General features: G+C 38.8%; 1 protein-coding gene across 1 annotated transcript in view; it reads right to left on the minus strand.

Moving 5' to 3' along the window:
* Positions 1–10,460: 10,460 nt before the first annotated feature.
* TM4SF18 (transmembrane 4 L six family member 18) overlaps positions 10,461–20,104 on the minus strand; it is a 37,640-nt gene continuing 27,996 nt past the window's right edge. The window contains exons 4-6 of the mRNA XM_082459693.1: positions 17,123–17,265; positions 13,266–13,446; positions 10,461–12,491 (exon numbers count right to left, since the gene is read on the minus strand). Coding sequence (XP_082315819.1) covers positions 12,477–12,491; positions 13,266–13,446; positions 17,123–17,265 — 339 coding nt within the window. The 3' untranslated portion in view covers positions 10,461–12,476. The remainder of the gene's footprint in view (positions 12,492–13,265; positions 13,447–17,122; positions 17,266–20,104) is intronic.

Here is a 20,104-nt window from a genome sequence, read left to right on the forward strand (position 1 = left end):
TGGGTGACGGTACAGCCACAAGTAAAATATGGCCAGACAAGAACATAAACATCATTTCTTTTGTGTGCCCTCAATGATATTGCCCAGTTTGTTTACTTATGGCATTACTAAAAAACCAACCCATCTTCAGTGGATGACTATTCACCATCTCGAAAGACAGTAAAAGGAATTATTGCCACAGAATTTCAGGGCAATTCCAGAGGATAAGACCACAAAACTGTTTGTAACCTTGACCCTATCATGAAAATGTCTGTGGAAGCTCCCATGGTGATGGCTTTGAAAATATCGACACTCACTCGGATATGCACATTTGGATGTGTATCTTATTAAAACAAAGTCACATCCATAATTCTTCAGCATGTTATCAGTTAAAAAATGGGTTGATTGCAAAAATTAATTTTTTAATTCATTATTTGGACCCCAGGATGACTTTTCTCCCACTGAAACAATGTTCCCAGCAGTGGGTGGATTCTACCTCTGCCCTCCAAATGCCACTGTAACCCCAAATGTAGATAAATAACCAAAGATAATTGTGACCAAAAATTAGCCACTTAAAGTGAATTCATTTGGAACTGGAAACAAAATATTTTACTAGGACTTTATTGTTAGAAATGCAAACCAATTAATAAGCTTATTTTATCTTATATTAGTTTAAACCCTACTTTTTTGATTTATAAAAATGACAGTTACACACGGTTCAATCTAATATTTAACACAATTTTAATTTGTCTTGTAAGTCTGCACCAAATCTTAGAATCAACCAAAAATAAATCAAGATGTTGTTTAGATTCAAATGCTGTCATTTTTATTGACAAAACTTTAAGAGAGCACAATATGGAGTCTTTCATTTCACTTTTGATTTTTGCAGCACTTTCTCAAGTAGGGTTATTTTGCCTAAATATTAGAGGGCATCCTAAGGGAATCTCTTAATCTATAATAGTCAAATCATTCTTTAGACATCATAACCTGTTATCATACTTTTTGACTTTTTCTTTAAATGTTTCCTATCCTAACTCTGCCAGATTCTTATTTGTCAGAACCTTGTGTGTGATTTGGGTAGTTCCCCATTACTTTTAGTGACTTTCAAATCCTGCATTATTTACATTTGATTGGCATTCTATTTATATCACGGAGTAACAGATATATTGACACAATGGATTTGCAAAGATATTTGTGTCATATGGGAAGAAATGTTTAAATAGAGAGTAATATCATAAAAGGTCACTTTAAACAATCACTGGGTTCATACTTACAATAAAAATGGTAGAAGACAATGTTGGCTCTTTTATGAAAAAGTTTAATTAGAGAAAAAGAAATAATGATTCTGAAAGAGCCCTTTCAAGGACTTTTTATACAAGCTGGGTATCTGACTTCAGGGGTTAACAGAATCAATTCTTTCTTATAAATGATTCATTTGAAAAACATGGATTTATTCTCCTTGGAATTAATCTTTCAAGATACTTAAAACATATAAACCATAATAATAGCTGTTCTGGCACTTTTAACAGTCACATTTTCAAGCCCTTTGATACACATGTATTCTATTCATTTTTGTGTTTTACAGACTCTTTGCCCCCATCCCACTTTTTAGTTTGAAATTTCAAACTACAGAAAAGTTGAAGGAATAATTAATGCAATGAACACGTGTATTCCCTTTACCTGGATTCATCAATAGTTAACCTTTTGCTACATTTGCTTTATCTCTTTCTATATATTTATTTTTTCTCTGACTCCTTTAAAAGTAATTTGTAGATATGTCATTCCTAATACTTCAGCATGCATCTCCTAAGAACAAGGAATTCTCAGATATCACTACAATATCGTTATCACACCCAATTTAACACTGATACCAAAAACTTGACTAATATACAGTCCATAATAAAATTTCCCCAACTATCTCAATAATGTCCCTTATAGCTTTTTTCTCCTTCCTTTTTCTGACCCAGGAGCCAATCAAGGAACATATTTGCAATTGGCTGTCAGGTCTCTTAAGTCTTCACTATTCTAGAAAAATTTCTTGACTTGTTTTGGTCCTTTATTATATTTACATTTTTGAAGATCACTAGGCAGCTGTTTTGTGGAATGTTCCACAATCTGGATTTGTCTGATTGTTTCCTCATTATTGGATTCAGGCTAACCATTTCTTGTTTTTTTTTTAAACCATTTAAATTTTTTTCAACTTAAAATTAATAACTTAAAATTAAACATAATTTAGTTTTAAACATTTTTTGGCAAGAACATAGTGTAATATCATGTACTTCCCGTTGTGTCAGTGTGCACTGTTATTGGTAATGTTACACACCTTAGTTTGGGCTCTCCTAAAAGTTGACCCTGAGATAAGAATTTGGGTACAAGTAGTTTATTTGAGATGTGACCCCAGGAAGCACAATGAGAGAGTAAGGAAGTGAGACAGGGAAGGGAGGAAAAGCCAATAAGTGAGTGAGTTAATGCTCTAGGCAACTGGGGCTCATTCCGGCTGTGGATTTTTGAGAGACTGAACAATACTCCCCCTCAGAATTATCCTAATGAAAGGCAAGGAAGTTATGGAATTTATCTACCAACTCTCACTGGTTGAAGGTCGTTATGGGGTGTTAACCCCCAAGTACTTCTGGCCTGCCCTGTGCGCTGTGCAAGTGTGCTCCTTCACCTGGAGAACATCTTCTGGTAGACAGATGCAGAAGGTCATCTGCCTGCCCTGGAACTGTCTGTAGAAGCCCTACTGGGTGAACCAAGGGGAAATGCAGGAGGCACTGACATGTCTGCTATACTCAATTTGGTCATTTGAAGAAGGTGATGCCTGCCAGATCTCGCCATTAGAAAGGTATCTCCCCCCGCCCTTTTTTTTTAATTTAATTTTTATTTATTTATTTATTTATTTATTTATTTATGGCTGTGTTGGGTCTTCGTTTCTGTGCGAGGGCTTTCTCTAGTTGCGGCGAGCGGGGGCCACTCTCCATCGCGGTGTGCGGGCCTCTCACTATCATGGCCTCTCTTGTTGTGGAGCACAGGCTCCAGACGCGCAGGCTCAGTAGTTGTGGCTCACGGGCCTAGTTGCTCCGCGGCATGTGGGATCTTCCCAGACCAGGGCTCGAACCCGTGTCCCCTGCATTGGCAGGCAGATTCTCAACCACTGTGCCACCAGGGAAACCCTCCCCTTTTTAATTAGTAATTTCAAAGGTGATGCTTTGAGATTGAATACATATCTTATTCCCCGAACATACTTTCACTAGATGAGTTTAGTATTATTTATTCATCATTCATTAAAATAAGGGATCAAACCCTATTTCTGATCACTGAACTCCAAAAACCTGTAAGTAGTGACAGTTAACCTCAGCTGGGCCCCTGGACTCTTTTAGTCTGCCTCAGTCCTTCCCCCTGGCTATCTTCTTAGACATCCGGTCCAAAAGAACTCATCCTTAAGGTTTTTTATGGTATTGCAGAAGCTGACCAAAGACACCAGGAACTGCCTCTAGGATTCTTGCAAATGTTTCCTGTCAATCTCTCTGCCCTTACCCTTAGGGCTGGGTCTATCTGCCTCTGCTAGAGTAGGTGAAGAGGAAGCCCAGAGCTCAGAGGCAGAGCAGAAAGTTGCTCTGTCATATCCAAGAACACCAAAAGGAGCCTCATTTTCCAGTTCAGAGAGGCTGATGAAAGATCCCTCCATGACAGGCAGCATCTGTACTTCTAGAGATTCCTACCATGGTAGACCTGATGGATTCCCTAGGGCTGCAGGGTCAGCCAGTGTACCTCATCCTGTCCCCTGAGGCAGAGAATCCCACATCTGGCTCATTTCCCAGGCTTATTTCTAGGGCCTTTTCTCTGGTCTTTCAGTAATAACTTTATGATCCTTGAGGCCTCATGCCCTGATGCCAAGAGAGCTCAGTGGTACTCAATCAGCAGGGTTCTGTGTTCTTCATCTACAAAGGAATCCTCAGCTCCCAGCCTAAAGGACCTCCAACTTCCATTCAGTGCCTTCTGCTGTATCCCTACATTAGATGCAGTGGTTCTACAAGTAGAGAACCAGAGTCTCGTTGAAGATAAAAGGGTGGAGGGGGAGTCCAGAAGTTGCTTGACCCCAAGTTGGTCTACAGATAAAAATAAATTTCTCTAAACACCTTTAGCATTGCTCAGATATATTAACCTTAGTGCCTAGAGTGACAAGTTATGAACTTTACCACCACCAGAGCTCAAACATCCAAGGTCACACGGAGGGAACTGCAGGACCAGATCTGGGTTACACAGAAGCTGGCTGACAAATTTTGGAGAATGAGATAAAGACCTCGATATTAATGTGAATCTCTGGGTTGCTGTGCTTGGGGGTTTTCTTGAGCTAGAATTTCCCAAGACTTTCAATAAAACATTTTGTATGAAATCCACGACTGATTGTTAAAGATCCAGGAACCAGCCGCCAGGGTGACACTAGAATCTACCTTGGTGAACACAGCTCATCCCCTGGAAAGTAAATTGTTTTATTCTGTAGCATTTTAAGATTTTACCTGGGTATCTATCCCTAAAAAATATGCTGGGTTTTTTTTAAAAAAACTTTTAAAGATTTTTTTTTGATGTGGACCATTTTTAAAGTCTTTATTGAATTTGTTACAATATTACTTCTGTTTTATGTTTTGGATTTTTGGCTGCGAGGCATGTGGGATCTTCGCTCCCCAACCAGGGATCGAACCTGCACCCCCCTGCATTGGAAGAGGAAGTCTTAACCACTGGACCATCAGGGAAGTCCCTGTTGTTTATTTATTTTTTATTTTTTAAAGATTTTTTTTTTTGATGTGGACCATTTTTTAAATCTTTATTGAATTTGTTACAATATTGCTTCTGTTTTATGTTTTGGTTTTTTTGGCCACAAGGCATGTGGGATCTTAGCTCCCTGACCAGGAATTGAACCCGCACCCCCTGTGTTGGAAGGCGAACTCTTAACCACTGGACTGCCAAGTCCCCTCTGTTGTTTATTTTTGAAGAAAAAATAATAACGAGCATAAACCAGTCTGTATTCAGACAGGCGACTGTGCCACTATTGGATGAACGTTCCTGGGAGAAGATAAGCTGAACGTCTCCGGGTCACGGCCTGGCTCCATGGCCCGCCTCCAGCTCTCAGGAGTGAAGTGAGTGCCCTTAGGAGATCCAAACAGTGGAGAACAGAAAGGAGGGCAGGAACAGCATCAGCACGTGGTTAAGCCAAACCAAATACAGATAAAAATCGCACCCAGGCTTGCTGTCCTGACATTAAAAGGATAGTACGTTGGCAGCAGGGCCCTTGCTGGTGACTGCCCTGGGCATTTCTGTCTCTCAGGTCACACTGCTCCAGTGAGCTGGTTGCTCTACACCTGGCGACCAGGTGTTGTTCTGGAACAGTCTGCCCTTCTTTCCAGGGATTCCCCTAACCTCTCTCCTGTGTTCTACCTTCTGTTTCCTGAATTCTATTTCTTCCTCTTCTTGAAGGAAGAAGAATTCTTTCATTGGTGGAGTGCATTTTCCAGAAGCTTCTTGGAAGGGGGATTTTTTTGAGAACTGACTCATGAGAAAATATCATGTATCATAGAAATAATTTCCTTCAGAATTTAAAAGGCATTGCTCCATAGTCTTTGTCCAATTTAGCTGTTTGGAAGCTTAAAGCCAATATGATTCCCTATACTTTGTATGTGACTTGTTCTTTTTTCTCTGGAAGCACATAGACTATCCTCTTTCAGCTGGGGGTTTTTAAACATCGTTTGGCATAACCTTTCCATCTGGGTACTCATGTTGTTCAGTTTCATGAAATTTTCTTGAATTATAATGATTTCTGTCCTCCATTTTCTCTGTTATAGAAATTCCTGTTATTTAGTATTGGACTTCTCAGACTGACAGGTTCTTTATTTTTCTTAGTTTTAGCACCATTAAAAAAATATATCTTACTCTCTCTGCTCTAGTGTCTGAGTAACACCTTGACTTCATTTTCCAAATCTTCTACTGACTTTTTTGTTTATGCTATCTTTCTAATTCCCAAGAGTTCTTCTTTTGTTCTATGAATGTTTCTTTTTAAATAGCCTTCTCTTCTTTTTTCATGAACACAGAATCTTCTCTTATCTTTCTGAGGAATGAATGATATTTGTTTTATTTTTTTTAAGCTTTCTTTTCTCCAAGTTGGTTTCCTCCAAATTGGTCTTTATTTAAATTTGTTTTGGTCTCTATCTTTCCTGTAGGAGGCTTTCATCAGGCATCTGGGGATCCCTGTCTATCTGGTGATGGCAATGAATGGAAGAAAGAGCTGATTGGAATTGAGTATGTGTGAGTGTGTGTGTGTGTGTGTGTGTGTGTGTGTGTGTGTGTGTGTAGGGCTTATTGGCTCTGAACTTCACTGCTAGGTGAACTGGGTGAACCATTTATTGAGGAATTTCAAATTATTTATAGTAGTTTCCTATTGCTACTGTGACAAATAACCACAAGCTTAGAGACATAAAACACAAATTTCCTGTCTTAGAGTTTTGGAGAGCAGAAGTCCCAAATCAGTGGCGCTGAACTAAAATTAAGATTTCAGCAGGCCTGGATTCCTTCAGGGAGCTCTAGATAAGAATCCATTTCCTTGACTTTTCCAGCTTCTACAGGCTGCCTGCATTCCTTGATTGATCCCCTCCCTTCATCCTCAAAGCCACCACTGTAGCAGATCCTCTTCTCTCTGATTTCCGTTTCTGTTCTTACATCTTCTCTCTGAATCTGATACTCTTGCCTCCCTTGTGATTACACTGGACGCATCTGCAACATCCAGGATAATCTCCCCATTTTAATATTCTTAATTTAATCACATCTGCAAAGTCCATTTCAAGGTAACATATTCACAGGCGTAAGGATTAGGACATGGGCATTTGGGGAGGGGTATAATTCAGCCTACCACAGTAAGTATCTACATTTTTCCTCTTGCACGGGCCAGACTCCTTAGAAAGAGGCTCCAACTTGGAAAGTAAAATTCTGGCTGCTAGCGTTCTGAGAGCTGAGTGGGTTAAGAGGGCTTGGAGGTGGGTGTGCCTTAGCATTCATCGTTCAGGATATATCAGTCACTTAATCTCTTTGGTTCTGGTGTAGTAGACCTATCTTTGGTAAATCTGGTTCTCTCCAATTCAGAGACCCTCTATTTTACCCTTTCCAGAGAATAAACTTTCAGATGTCTGCCCCTTCCCAGTGGCATGGAGAGGAGAGGGGATACAGAGATGCACCCTATCCCTCTCATTTTAGAGGTCTCCCTTTACTCCCAGTTCCAGAGGAATCTGGTGCTATCCATTTGGGAGTCTTTTGAAGATTCCAAGGTGTAAATCAGGTTTTCTCAGTTTCCTCCAGTGATAACTTGGGATTTTCATGTTTCTTGAGTTGTTTTTGTCAGTTACATATCATCAATATGCTTTGTAGCTTCCAAACTTCTATTGCTGTTATCTCCTCCCCTAATTTCCCCCATATTTGTTGGTTTATGTCTTTAAAAAAACAAAACAAAACCCTTTATTGTAAATTTAATGTGATTTTAGGCAGGAATGAAATTGGAAGTGTGTGTGTGTGCATGTGTGCGTACTTGCATGCATGTGTGTGTTTTCATATTAACCCAGAAAAATCATTTAATTTGTATTGCTTGTGTTCCTTGGGTCAGGCATGGATTGGCTCTTACTTGAGTGGCCAGGTTTGCGAATCCTCCCCACCTGCCCCATTACGCACCCTCAAGCTTGACTCCTTGCCTTGGTTTCCTGCAAGCACTGGAATCTTATCCCTATTTCCCATTTTCATCTCACAAAGCAGGAAGCGGAACTGACAGGAGTCTTTCTGAATATAAGTAGTGTTTTTCATAATAGTAACCTTGAATTGCCTCTATTCCTTGTAGCTTTTCAGTGGGATGGAAGTGTATTGGCCAGAGGCAGGGGTTTTAGGAACCTGAGTATGATGGCGATTATGTTCACAGTCTCGGAGTGTGTGATCAAAGGACGTTCTAGTTTCTCCTTCACTCTATCTAGCCTAGCAACCTCTTACCTTTGCCTGCTCTCTCTCCCCAAATTCCTGAGCCTGTGCTGTCCCTGTGACCCTGTGACTTTCTTCCACCCTCTTTCCCTTCTGATGTATTTGTGGCATTTCCAAGTCCAGCCATTTCAAATCTGCCCCAGTTGCACTTGGATTCAGGTTTAAGTCACCATGGTTCTAAGAGCTTTATATGTACTAACTCACTTAATCTTCACAGCAACTCTATTATTATTCCTGTTTTACAGATTCAGAAACTGAGGCACAGAGAGGTTAAATAAACTTGACCAGGGTCAACCAGCTAATCAGTCAGAGCCCAGATTTGAATCTGAGCAATCCGACTCCAGAGTACATCTTTAAACCACTATGTTTAGGCCACTTATAAATCTTATCCATGCCAAACACTGCTTTATATATATATATATATATATAAAATATATAAATTTATATATAAATGTATATTATATGTTATGTAAACATACATATATTATAGATAGATAGATATAAGTTAGTGTACATAAATATACTCATTTAATCCTCATAGAAACCCTAGATCAAGCAAACAACCAAAAAGAAAAGATACTGAACATATGAACAACAAAATTAACAGCTTGAAGTAATGGACACATGTAGAATCCTACACCCAATATTTGAAGAAAACATAATTTGTAAGTACATAGAACACTTATAAATATTGGTCATGAAACAAGTTTTAAAAATGTTCATAGTATCAGAATCATATATACCACATTCTGTGATCAAAATACATATAAAGTGGAAATCTAAAAAAAATAACAAAAACTCATATATTTGGGAATTTTAAAGCACATTCATAGCTTGAAAAATAAATCATAAAGAAAAGTAGAAAATATTCATAACTGAATAACAAGTTAAATACAACATTTCAAAACTTGTGAGATGCAGCCAAAGCAGTACTTAAAGAAAAATGCATAGACTAGTCCCCACCTTGTCTGTGGTTTCACCTTCTGTGATTTCAACTGAGTTCTGAAAATATTAAATGGAAAATATTAAGTGGAAAATTCAAGATTCAATTAAATAAGTTTTAAATTGCACGCCTTCTGAGCAGTGTGATGAAATCTTATGCTGCCCTGCTCTGTCCTGCCTGGGAACCCCAGCCATTGACATCGTCCACTCCTGACATCCAATCATCATCAATATCATCATGGCCCAATGATCCATGATAACCGGAAGCAGATGATCCTCCTTCTGACATAGGGTCAGAAGGTCAATAGTAGCCTAACTCTACATCACAGTCCCTTCATCATTCATCTCATTGCATCATGTGGTCATTTTATTATCTCATGTTATCATAAGCAGCAGCAGAAGAAGGGTGTGTACAGAACAATAAGAAAATTTGAGAGAGAGATCATACTCATAAACTTTTATTACAATATATTGTTATAATTGTTCTGTTTTTTTTTTTAAACATTTATTTATTTATTTATTTTTGGCTGTGTTGGGTCTTTGTTTCTGTGCGAGGGCTTCCTCTAGTTGCGGCAAGCGGGGGCCACTCTTCATCACGGTGCGCGGGCCTCTCACTATCGTCGCCTCTCTTGTTGCGGAGCACAGGCTCCAGATGCGCAGGCTCAGTAGTTGTGGCTCACAGGCCTAGTTGCTCCATGGCATGTGGGATCTTCCCAGACCAGGGCTCGAACCCATATCCCCTGCATTAGCAGGCAGATTCTCAACCACTGCACCACCAGGGAAGCCCAATTGTTCTGTTTTATTATTAAGTATTGTTGTTATTCTCTTACTGTGCCTAATTTGTAAATTAAACTTTATCATAGGTTTATAGGTATAGGAAAAAACATAGTATGTATAGGGTTCAGTACTACTGGTGGTTTCAGGCATTCAATGGGAGCCTTGGACCGTATCTCCAGCAAGTGAGAGGGAACCACTATAGTCGTAAATGCTTATTTTAAGAAAAGAATAAAGGTTAAAAATTAATAAGCTAGGCTTTCAATTTAAGAAGTCAGGAAAAGTACAATGAGAAAGAAGCAAGGAAAATAAGAGAGAAATAATAAATAAAGAGCATAAATGAACAAAATGGAAATCATTCTTAATTAGGATTAGTTGGCAATATTCAATCTGAGACTTAAAAAATGGAAATAGTACCTTCTAAAAAAAGTAAGGAAAAGGGCTATCACACACATAGCTTCATGTCCAGTTCTTTCCTATTTTAAGGTTCTTAAATGGATTTTACAGAAAGGATTAGAGGATACTTGCTTTTTAAATGACATTTTTTTTTCTAATTCTTCAAGTAATGCAAGGCAAATTCGAAAATATAGAACAATGTAAAGACAAGAAATATAACTCATAGTCTCATCATTTGGTGATAATTATTAACTATTAACCTTTAGGTATTTTCCAGTCATTTTTCTATGTACCTGAACGTTTATACACGTCTACATGTAATTGTATGGTTATTTTAAAATTTGGGTTCACACTGCACACAAAGATTTATATAAAGTTTTTACTTAAAATTGCATCATCAGCATATACTCTTTAAATACAAAATTTGGGTGGCTGTGTTAATATTTGATTTACTGATAGATATACTGTACTGAATTTGACTGTGCCCCTGTTGTTAGACATTGTTTCCAGTTCTGTGGTAGAGTCATTCAGCTGACATCCGTTCATGGTCCACTCAATGTATGGTACCATAATGAATCTAAACACAATGGAGACAGTCTTAATGACAAACTGGTGGGGTTGACCTGCCAGAATTTCATTTACAAGAGGACTGAGGAACCTTTTGGAGAAAGAAGATGCTGGATATGACAAGCTTGTGGGCTTGATAGAGTAATCAGATACTCTCTGTATGCTGGCTTTCTTCCTCATCCTTTAATTGTTTTCCTGGCAGCAATGTCTGTGTTGCTTCATTTTTGGTTTCATAATTCAAATTTTCAAGCAAGAATAACCACCAATCTCATTTGGACAGTGTTTCACTTTAGGCTAAATCATTGGCCACTAGAGTGACAATAGGTTGCCCATGGCTTGGGTGCCGGTCCCAGTTCTGTCAGCTAAAAGTCCCGGTCATGAGGGTCATGTGGTACCCAATATGGCTTGCTTTCAAGATGCTCACTTCAGCAAAGGCTGTGGACAGGGCAGCTATCTTAAAGGAGGCTATAGGTTGAGCAGGCACCAAGGAGAGAGGCATTCTCCAGACTACTGGCTACCACTGCCAGGCAGATGTTGGTAGAGCAATGTTGACAGTGTCCGTGGAGGAGGGCAATGGGGAAGTGGTGGAAGTGTTAAGGCCCAATGGGTCCATGATGGAGATAGGTACTCAGCAGAGCAGCCATGAGGAGCAGAAGAGCCTGGCATGAATGTCCAACATTGAGTGTCTCCTATGTCCCCTTTGGGCTAGGCCCTACGGATGATGGAAAAACATAAAACATGACTACTGTCCTCCAGAAGGTCATGCCAAGTATAAGTAGAAAGTTCATAAATGTTTTACTTTAAAAATTTTTTAAAAATAAATATTTAGTGGTAACTCCCCATGAAACAGGTATCAACTGGTCAGTGGTCACTTTCTATAACCCACTGAGCATGTTCTCAACTGCTCATTCATTTCAAGTCTACTTCTTGTAGCTCACCATACTCACCACCAGGAGTAAAAAAATAATGCCAAGAGCTCAATTAGATTATATAAATTTGTGTACAACATTTTGTGGCTTATCTATCTCACTGCTTTCCCCACTGAACATTGATTGAAGTGTTATTCTGTGATGTTTACAGATAGTCAATGTTGGAAAACATTTGGAAAAAGTGTATTCCTTTAAAGGTTGGAAAAATAGCAAACCTCTTAATAGTAAAAATATGTATTTTTTAAAAAAGTATTTTAATAGTAAAACATAATAAAGAAAACTTGGAAAATATAGACAAGTAGGAAGGGTCACCTATGACCCAAATCAACCACAGCTGACATTTTTGTGTAAATCCATCTAGATTTAGTTTTTATCCTGTATTTTGGTCATTTGGTTTTGTTTTGTTTGTTTTGAATAGTTACGCTTATACTGTAAACATAAATTTGTAATCTGCTTTTTCACATAGTACTACTCATAATCTTTAAATCATCATTTTACATAATATTACAACCAATGTACCATGTTTTATTTAATCCTTCCCCTAAAGTTAGACTTTCTGTGTATTTCTAACTTTCCAGAATATTAAATAATTTTCAAATATATGTAGTTGCATAAAGCTTTATCTTGTATTCTTATTTATTTTCATAGTATAGATTATAGAAATTGGATTTATTTGATCAAAGGGTATGAACATTTCTGAAGATCCTGACACATATAGCTTAGAAAAAAATTCTAAACGGAAGGACAGCATGGAAGGCACTTCCAATGAGGACAATAAACTCAAACTGGAGAAAAAAGCCATCATCTGAATATGGCCCTCAAGTCCATACAATAGACACAGGTAGATGACCATATCTTGATAAAGAAGAACATTCTTGTTCTTATTCAAATGATTCCAGGCTATAAAAAAAAAGAAAGAAAGAAAGAAAGAAAGAAAAACAAAGTGAGTAAACTTGACTTGATTAATAATCCATAATCCAAGTAGCAACTTAAACTTATAGTTTATATGCAAAACATGATAGAATAGGAAAATATCTATTTGAAACTACTAGGAAAGGTATTATACATTATATGTTGTTAAACAAGATGCAAGATGTCTCATTCGTGATTTCTCTTTACTCTGGACTTGCTGGATAGGTTTAGCAGTTTCCACCATAATTAAATTAACATTAATATTTTAGCAGATGAAGCAGAAGTAATTTCAATAGGATAAAGACGTATTTCTGTTCTTCAAAACCACTCACTAATGACCCAATATAAAGAAGGATTATTTGAATGTAGCAGCATTCAAAAGAGAAATTATATCACTGGGATTAGGTTTTGCACCTTCGACTATTTTATGAACAGGGACATTCTCAATAAATGGTAAGATTTCTTTGAGCTTTGAGTTATTTCTACATAGAAACATTGCTCATTTAAAACACCTGTGGTGTTTTCACCATACAACATGGAATGTGATTTTATAGTTATTCCATCGATTCAATCCATTTAGATAAGCCAACAGACACATTGGAATATTAGAAAAAATTGAGGTATTAGAGGTTGAGTAAACATGAGGGCAGTAGGAATGGAAAGAAAATGATGGAATTCTAAAATCCTTCCAACAAGATCCATTGAATCCTGGACAGTGGGGGTAAAATGGAGGAGGTACAGGTGCCAGTGGGGTTCTGTTACCTGGATGATGACTGAATAGGTTCCACACAGTATCTTGGATAACTGAATGGCTACTCTGATGAGGCAGACAATCACTTGAAGCCCACTGAGAGCTATGAGAATAGAAAATAAGATGATGTTCCACTCCACTACATGTGCTGGTTCCAGGCACTGAATCCATACGCTAGAATCTGTAAGGAAACTGAGAGAGAGGAAGGAAATGGTCAACGTGATGCATGGCCAAGCCTAAAGACTTGGTCCAAGGAAGAAGGCTACAGGTTTTCGTATGTTTGGGAAATTAAGATACTGATATATGATTAAAAAACAATATTATTAAATGTGAGTTAATATATAAAATTATTCAGATACATAATTGAACACGTAGTGTGCATAGCACAGGGCTATGCTTATTATGAACATGGTGCCTGCCTCAGACAATTCTAATTCACTTAGGAGGCAAGATGCATACTGAAGAGTTCAACAGCAATGAAAGGCCGCACATGTCAATACCAAGAGAGGTAGAGATTGCCCATTTCCTAGGAGTCCAAAGTTAGCCTAGGCTGTCAGGGACAGGGCTGAGCTAGCACTGGATATAAAATCACACAGGTGGTAAAAGAGCAAAGAGAAATGATGCTATTATTCTTAGACTCTGTCCCAAAGCCTTTTAGAACAATGGTTCTCAAATTTGAGCATACATCAAGATTATCTGGAAAGCTTGGGAAAATGCAGATTGCTGGGTCTCAGCCTAGAGTTTCAGATTCAGAAGGTCTGGATGGGGTGGAGACTTTAGGTTTCTATGTTCCCAGGTGATGTTGATGCTGCTGGTCTGGGGTCCACTGTGTGTTCTGCAGCTCTTAAAAAGATTGAGATTATGAGGTGGAAAAGCAAAAGACTGAATGGTTCAATCAGTCTAGCGTAGCACAGGATTTTGAGAATTAAACCACTTCCACTTTTAAGATAGTCTTAAAACCATGCTGAATTATCCTGTCTTTTGCCCACTTCCAGGTCAGCTATGGTCATTAGCATTTCTCCAAGAGTGACACTCTCTTTGTTGAACTAAATCGAAATTAAAAACTGGTCTCCTCAAAAAAAAAAAAAAAAAAAACCAACAAATCCCCCAAACAAAAACAATCAAGCCCAGCTACAAGGCAAAGCTGTTTGTAAATATCTTGTTAATAGCAAGATGCCTTTTTTCAAAACAGCATTTCAAGCAACCTTGGTGCCAGCCAAGTGGTCCTTAACTCTCTCTTTCCTCCCTTTTTAATTTCTTATTCTCTATGCTCTGGGACATTCAGAGGCACTCTGAGAATTTCTTGGTATTGTTAATGGACCTTAGGTCTCAAGGGGTAAACAGCACTGAATATGGAGTCAGAACTCCTGGATCTGTAGGATCTTGGGCCAGGGACTTACCTCTTTGATCTGGACAATGGGTATAAAATATCTAACCCTAGGGTTATTGTGAATATTTGATGAGACATATGTAAAAATGCTTTGGAACCTATAAAGCACAATACAGATGTAATTTCCTGTTATCGTTTCCCTAGACCCACTTCATACACCCTCCTATTCCTAACTCAGCCTCAGTCACCAGCTAATCCCTTCAAGATCCTTACTCTAGACTGTTCCCAGTATATACTCCGCACAGATCATCCAACACTTTAAAGCAAGATGCCTTGCAGGATTTCTCTTTTTCTCCTAGGATACGGTCCTATTTATTCTTCTTGTATAAACAGAATGAGTCATAAGTGCACTAGCAAGGTCTGGAAGGAGTAGAGAAATTTGCCCTGATACTCATTCTCTCCGCAATTTCTATATACCGTCCTAACACAACATGTACTTCGTTATGTTATAGTTCTGTCTATAGCTATATCTGTATATCTAGTTCCTCGCTACACAGTGTACTGTGAGAAACTGTTGTGATTTATGCATCTCTGAATGGCCATGTCTAAGGCCTAAGGCAGTGCCTGGGGCATTGCAAAGATCAACAAATGCTTGTTGAATGAAACTGATTCGGGATCCTCGCTGGTCACCATGCCAGTGGCTGAACTTAACGGCTGAACTTGCTGCCCACTTGGCAGATGGAAGACCATCATGGGGTATAGAAGGTTATGCAAAGTAATGATTTTAATAATAAAATATGGCATGTCGAGAATTTATTAAATCTAAGCTGTGCTTTACTTCTGTTTAATTTTCAGTTCTGTGAGGTAGGAATGATTATTGTCTCCAGTTTACAGAGGCTCAGAGATATCCAGATATTTGTCTAAGACCATACAGTTTGTAAGTAGGAGACGGGAGACTTCAACCCAGATCTACAAGCACTGAAGCTCTGTGCTTTAAAGGGCAATGTTCATTCTAAGGCTTCCATCTCAGCAGAATGTTCTGTCAGATCTGCGTGAGTTTCCAGAAGGAAGTGAACCTGTGTCATTTATCTTTGATTGTCTAGCAACTAATCCAAGGCAGGGACATAGTAGGCGATTAATAAATATTTGTTGAATAAATGTACGTATGAAGAGGTGATTTGGGCAACTTTCAGCTGATTTGTTCAACATTAACAGCTGTTCCACCTTGCATTCACCAAGCCTTGGAAACTTCTTTAGGGGCCCAGAAACTTAGCTTCCCTTCATAGCCTCCAATTTTTCACCTCTAAACACTTTTATAGAGCTGGAATCAGGTGAATACAAATATCAAGGGCAACTTTAAAGGAGGAATGCAGAGGCACGTGGGCAGCCTGAGATTCCTGCATTGAAATTGGAGGCTTACTTGTTTTGGGGGTGGGGAAAATTTCAGGGGCTGGTGGCATAAAGAACAACCCTTTGTACCCAGTGGGACTTTCTACATTAGGGTCCCCTTTCCTGAGCCCTTTCAATCCCAAAGGAGTGTCTCCTCCAAGTGTTCAGAAAGACCTGAAGTAATTTTCTAGGTTCTCCTGACCTGAGGGAGAGCTCTGCTCACAGCATGGGGTACCTCGTGGACACTTTAGAAGAAAGGCAGCTATGGGCACAGAAGCAGTTGTGCTGTGCAGGCTGAGGTGAGCAGGTAAAACCTCAAATGGATGTGGGCTTTGAACAATAGAGCCAGCCATGGGGAGTTGAGAAGAAAGTGTAACTTCCCCAGGGAATGGTACCGACACTCCCTCATTTTATTCCATTGGAATTGTCTGTGCAGTACTAGACAGGGAGAGATTGAGTAGATCTTCTTGTATCTCTGTCTGGGCCCTGCTCCCTCCCGAGCTGGTAGGCCCATGAGCCAGCACAATGCTAGTGTGAGGCATTCTGTGATCCAGGACTGGGTCCCTCAACACTTGACTGAACTACCAGCCTTCGGAGCAAGGCTACCCCTTGGACTCTTCTTCAGTACATGCTCGATAAGCTCTTGGTTCCTTCCACAAACTCCTGCACCTACTCATGTCCCTGGATCTCACTTGGCTGCTCACCTTGCCTGGTTCTACCTCCGTGTGGTCCCTAACGGTATAGCTCCGGATGGCACCATCCAAGGGCACTGTGATTCTCTCCCAGCCTGGCCACAAAACAAGACTGACTGTCCAGAGCCACCCAAGCCCCAAGCTCCAGCAGTTGCCAGACCCCAATAACGACGAAGCCCTGTTCTGCAGTATGGCAGAAACATGCCTTTCATTCAGAAATGTCCACGACAGCCTTAAAATAGTGAATGCATGTGACATTAAAAGACTGGAGAAAAAAATATCTAAACAGAGTTCTGTGTAGGAACAAGTTGGTCTGGACATTAGTAAGCTATTAGGAACATTCTGGACTAAGGTAGACACACAGAATCACAAAGTGATCATGGAAAATGAGTATGAGCATGAAGCCAGGTGTTTCTGACTTTCAGACCTCCTCCCAAATCAGGGAATTATTCCTTACCGTCCTGCAGTGCCTTCAAAGGCATACTCCCAGCCATCAAGGGTGCGGCAGTAAGGGCCCTGAAGAAGGCCCAAAGCAGATATGACCAGGCAGTATCCAGAGAAAGCAATTCCAAGGGCAGAAAAGATCATCGACAGCAGTGTCTAAATTAAACATAGAAGGAGGTTAGTGCCATAGAATGAGACAAGGGGATATTGTGAATCAGATAGGTAACTTCTCCTACTCATCCAAGCCTACTGCAGCCTGTGTAATGACAAATGTCCACAGAAAAAAAGGAAACATTTAATCCAAACCCACTTGATCTTAAAAATAAGTTTTTAAATGATTTTTTTCTTTGGCATTCCATAGAGAAAATTAGTTAATTTACTAAATTTCTCCCCTTTTTTTCTGGAGCTTTGATATCAAAATAATGATCAACTCATACATAAATGCAATGAAAGGATGTGATCAATCAAGCTATACTTCTTTATTGAAGGCATGTTATTTTCTAGGTTGGGTGGGTTCTCTAAGAATCAAAAGCTATGACCCTTGATTTTCTCTTATGAAGATGATATTTGAATATGTTCGCACACAGGAATACGTGGGGAAATATCATGTGTTAGCCTAGATGGTCATGTTTATACTCAAGTGAGGGTGGGATTGATGGGGAGGAGGGTATTTTCATTTGAGTAGAAAGAATGAGCAATGTTCACCAACAGATCCATACAAGCCAAGTTGTGAGACTAAGTAGATTGATCTGATCTAAAAGGGATTCCTACAGATGAGTAGAGGGGAGAAGCTTGGCATGGTGCTAAAACTGAGAAAGCAGGGTTGATAAGACACAATCCAGCCCTTATATCACTTATAACGTGAGTGTAACTTGGGAGATCCAGGCAGAAGGTGGCCTTGGATGCTGGACCAAAGAGACTGGACTTCATCCTTCAGGGTAAGTGGATTTTTCTCCCACAGCCTTTTATTAAAACTTTTTTTTCAAATCTACAAAAAAGTTGAAAGTATAGTACCTTTTTCTTAGACCCAACTTTTGTGACTATTTTACCATTTTTGCTTGCTCTCTCTCCCTCTCTCTCGGTATGTATATGTACATCGACAAACACATATATTTATTTACATTTTTGTTGCTTAACCATTTGAAAGTAGGTTGCAGACATTGGGATATCTCACCCCTAAACGCACCAGCACTTATGTCCTAAGAATAAAGATATTCTATTATTCTACAATTGTTTTTCCTTTCTTGTACAGGATCCAATGAAGGTTTATGCACAAGGTTACATCTCTTTAGTTTCCTTTAATCTACAGTAGTCTTGCTGCCTTTTTTCTTTCAGGATATTAAATTGTTTTTAAAGAATCCCAGCCAGTTGTCTTGTAGAAAGTCCCACATTCAGGGCTTTTCTGATTGTTTCCTCACAATTGGACTTGGATTAAACACTTTGGCAAGAACATGTGATTGGCGTGGGTACATTATGGGCCTCTCACTGTTACTGATGATGCTAAATTTGATCTCTTGGTTAAAGTGGTGCCCTTCAGATCTATAAATGTACATTTTCTACTTCGCAATTAGGAAGTAATTTGTGAGGTAATACTTTGAGACTGTGTCATATCTTGTTCCCTAAAGACATTTCAACAGATGGATTTAGCATCTACTGACGATCTTCATATTCACTGATCACCGATTATCACAATAAGCGGTTGTAATGTACTGTTTCTCTAATTCTTTCATTTCTCCTGCATTTGTAAGTTATCATTTTTCCATACAGAAGAACTTCTATTTCCCGTTTCTCTCCTCTGCCCCTCTCTTTCTGTATTATTGTGGATGCACAGATATTCTAATTCATTATGTTATAACTCATAATTGTTATTATTCCTTTCAATGCTCAAATGGTTCAAATATGACCAGTGGGAACATCCCTTCAAGTCAATTCCTGTACCCTTCAACGTACCCCTATCATTCTTTGAACACTTCCTTGCTTCCTGGCACAAGATGTCCCAAGATCAGTTTGAATTTATGCTGCCTTAGACCTGGAATAGCTCTTTTTCTAATAAGCCACGGAATTAATTTTTGAGCAAGGAAGTGACATGAACCAATAAATGATTTTGGAAAATTACTCCGGCAGTGGTGACATACCAACCAGAAGTGAGAGAGCCCCCAAATAAGAATTCCATGTGGAGAAAACGTCAAGTTGTGGCAACAAAGACATTCACTGGACAAAAAGACATTGAGGAGGAAATGAGTAGCTGGAAATGGGCTGAAAAAAATTCCAGAGTTTGGGACTTGAGTGTAAAGGAGACAGAAATAGGGATGTCAAGAAAAGCAGTATTGTTTGGGAGAAAAGTTAATTTAGTTTTAAAAATGTTGATTTCAAGTGAGAGTAGGATGGCCAAACAGAGACATGTAGTAGCCAGTTGATAAATTCAAAAGCTGAGACCAGAAAAAGAACAAAAAACCTGCGATTTCTGGAACAAAGTTTATATCAAATTATATTTCTTTGCTTGGAGTTATTTTATAAACGTAACATCAATACATGATCATTATGGAAAATCAGAAAAAAAGTATTTTAAAAACACAGAGAAGGAAAGAGCAATTATGCTTTTTTCCTATTTGATACTAGTAATTCATTGGCAACTTCACATATGATGGAAAGCTCTTTCAAGTTATATTTCTCATATTGATTGTAATAGAGTTTTGCCTTGTCATGGGATGAGATAAATAGGTTTTTTTTACAGTAGATTTCTGTTAGTTATACTTTGTAAAAAATATTTACCTATTCGCCAATGCCATCTTTGAAAAAGGAAGAAGGACGTTTTCAAAAGATTGAGCTCCTTATTTACCAAATGGCCTTAAGCAGTTCGCTGGAAAGATCAGTGAAGAATTTCTTCATTTGGTGAATTCGCAACCATAGCATAATATGTATATATGTATACATGTATAAATTACAATCTAATGAGTGGATACAATTGCACAATCGAAGTAAGCCTCAAAATAAA

The sequence above is a fragment of the Balaenoptera physalus genome (assembly GCF_965194825.1).
Source record: "Balaenoptera physalus genome assembly, chromosome: 4".
Classification (NCBI taxonomy): Eukaryota; Metazoa; Chordata; class Mammalia; order Artiodactyla; family Balaenopteridae; genus Balaenoptera; species Balaenoptera physalus.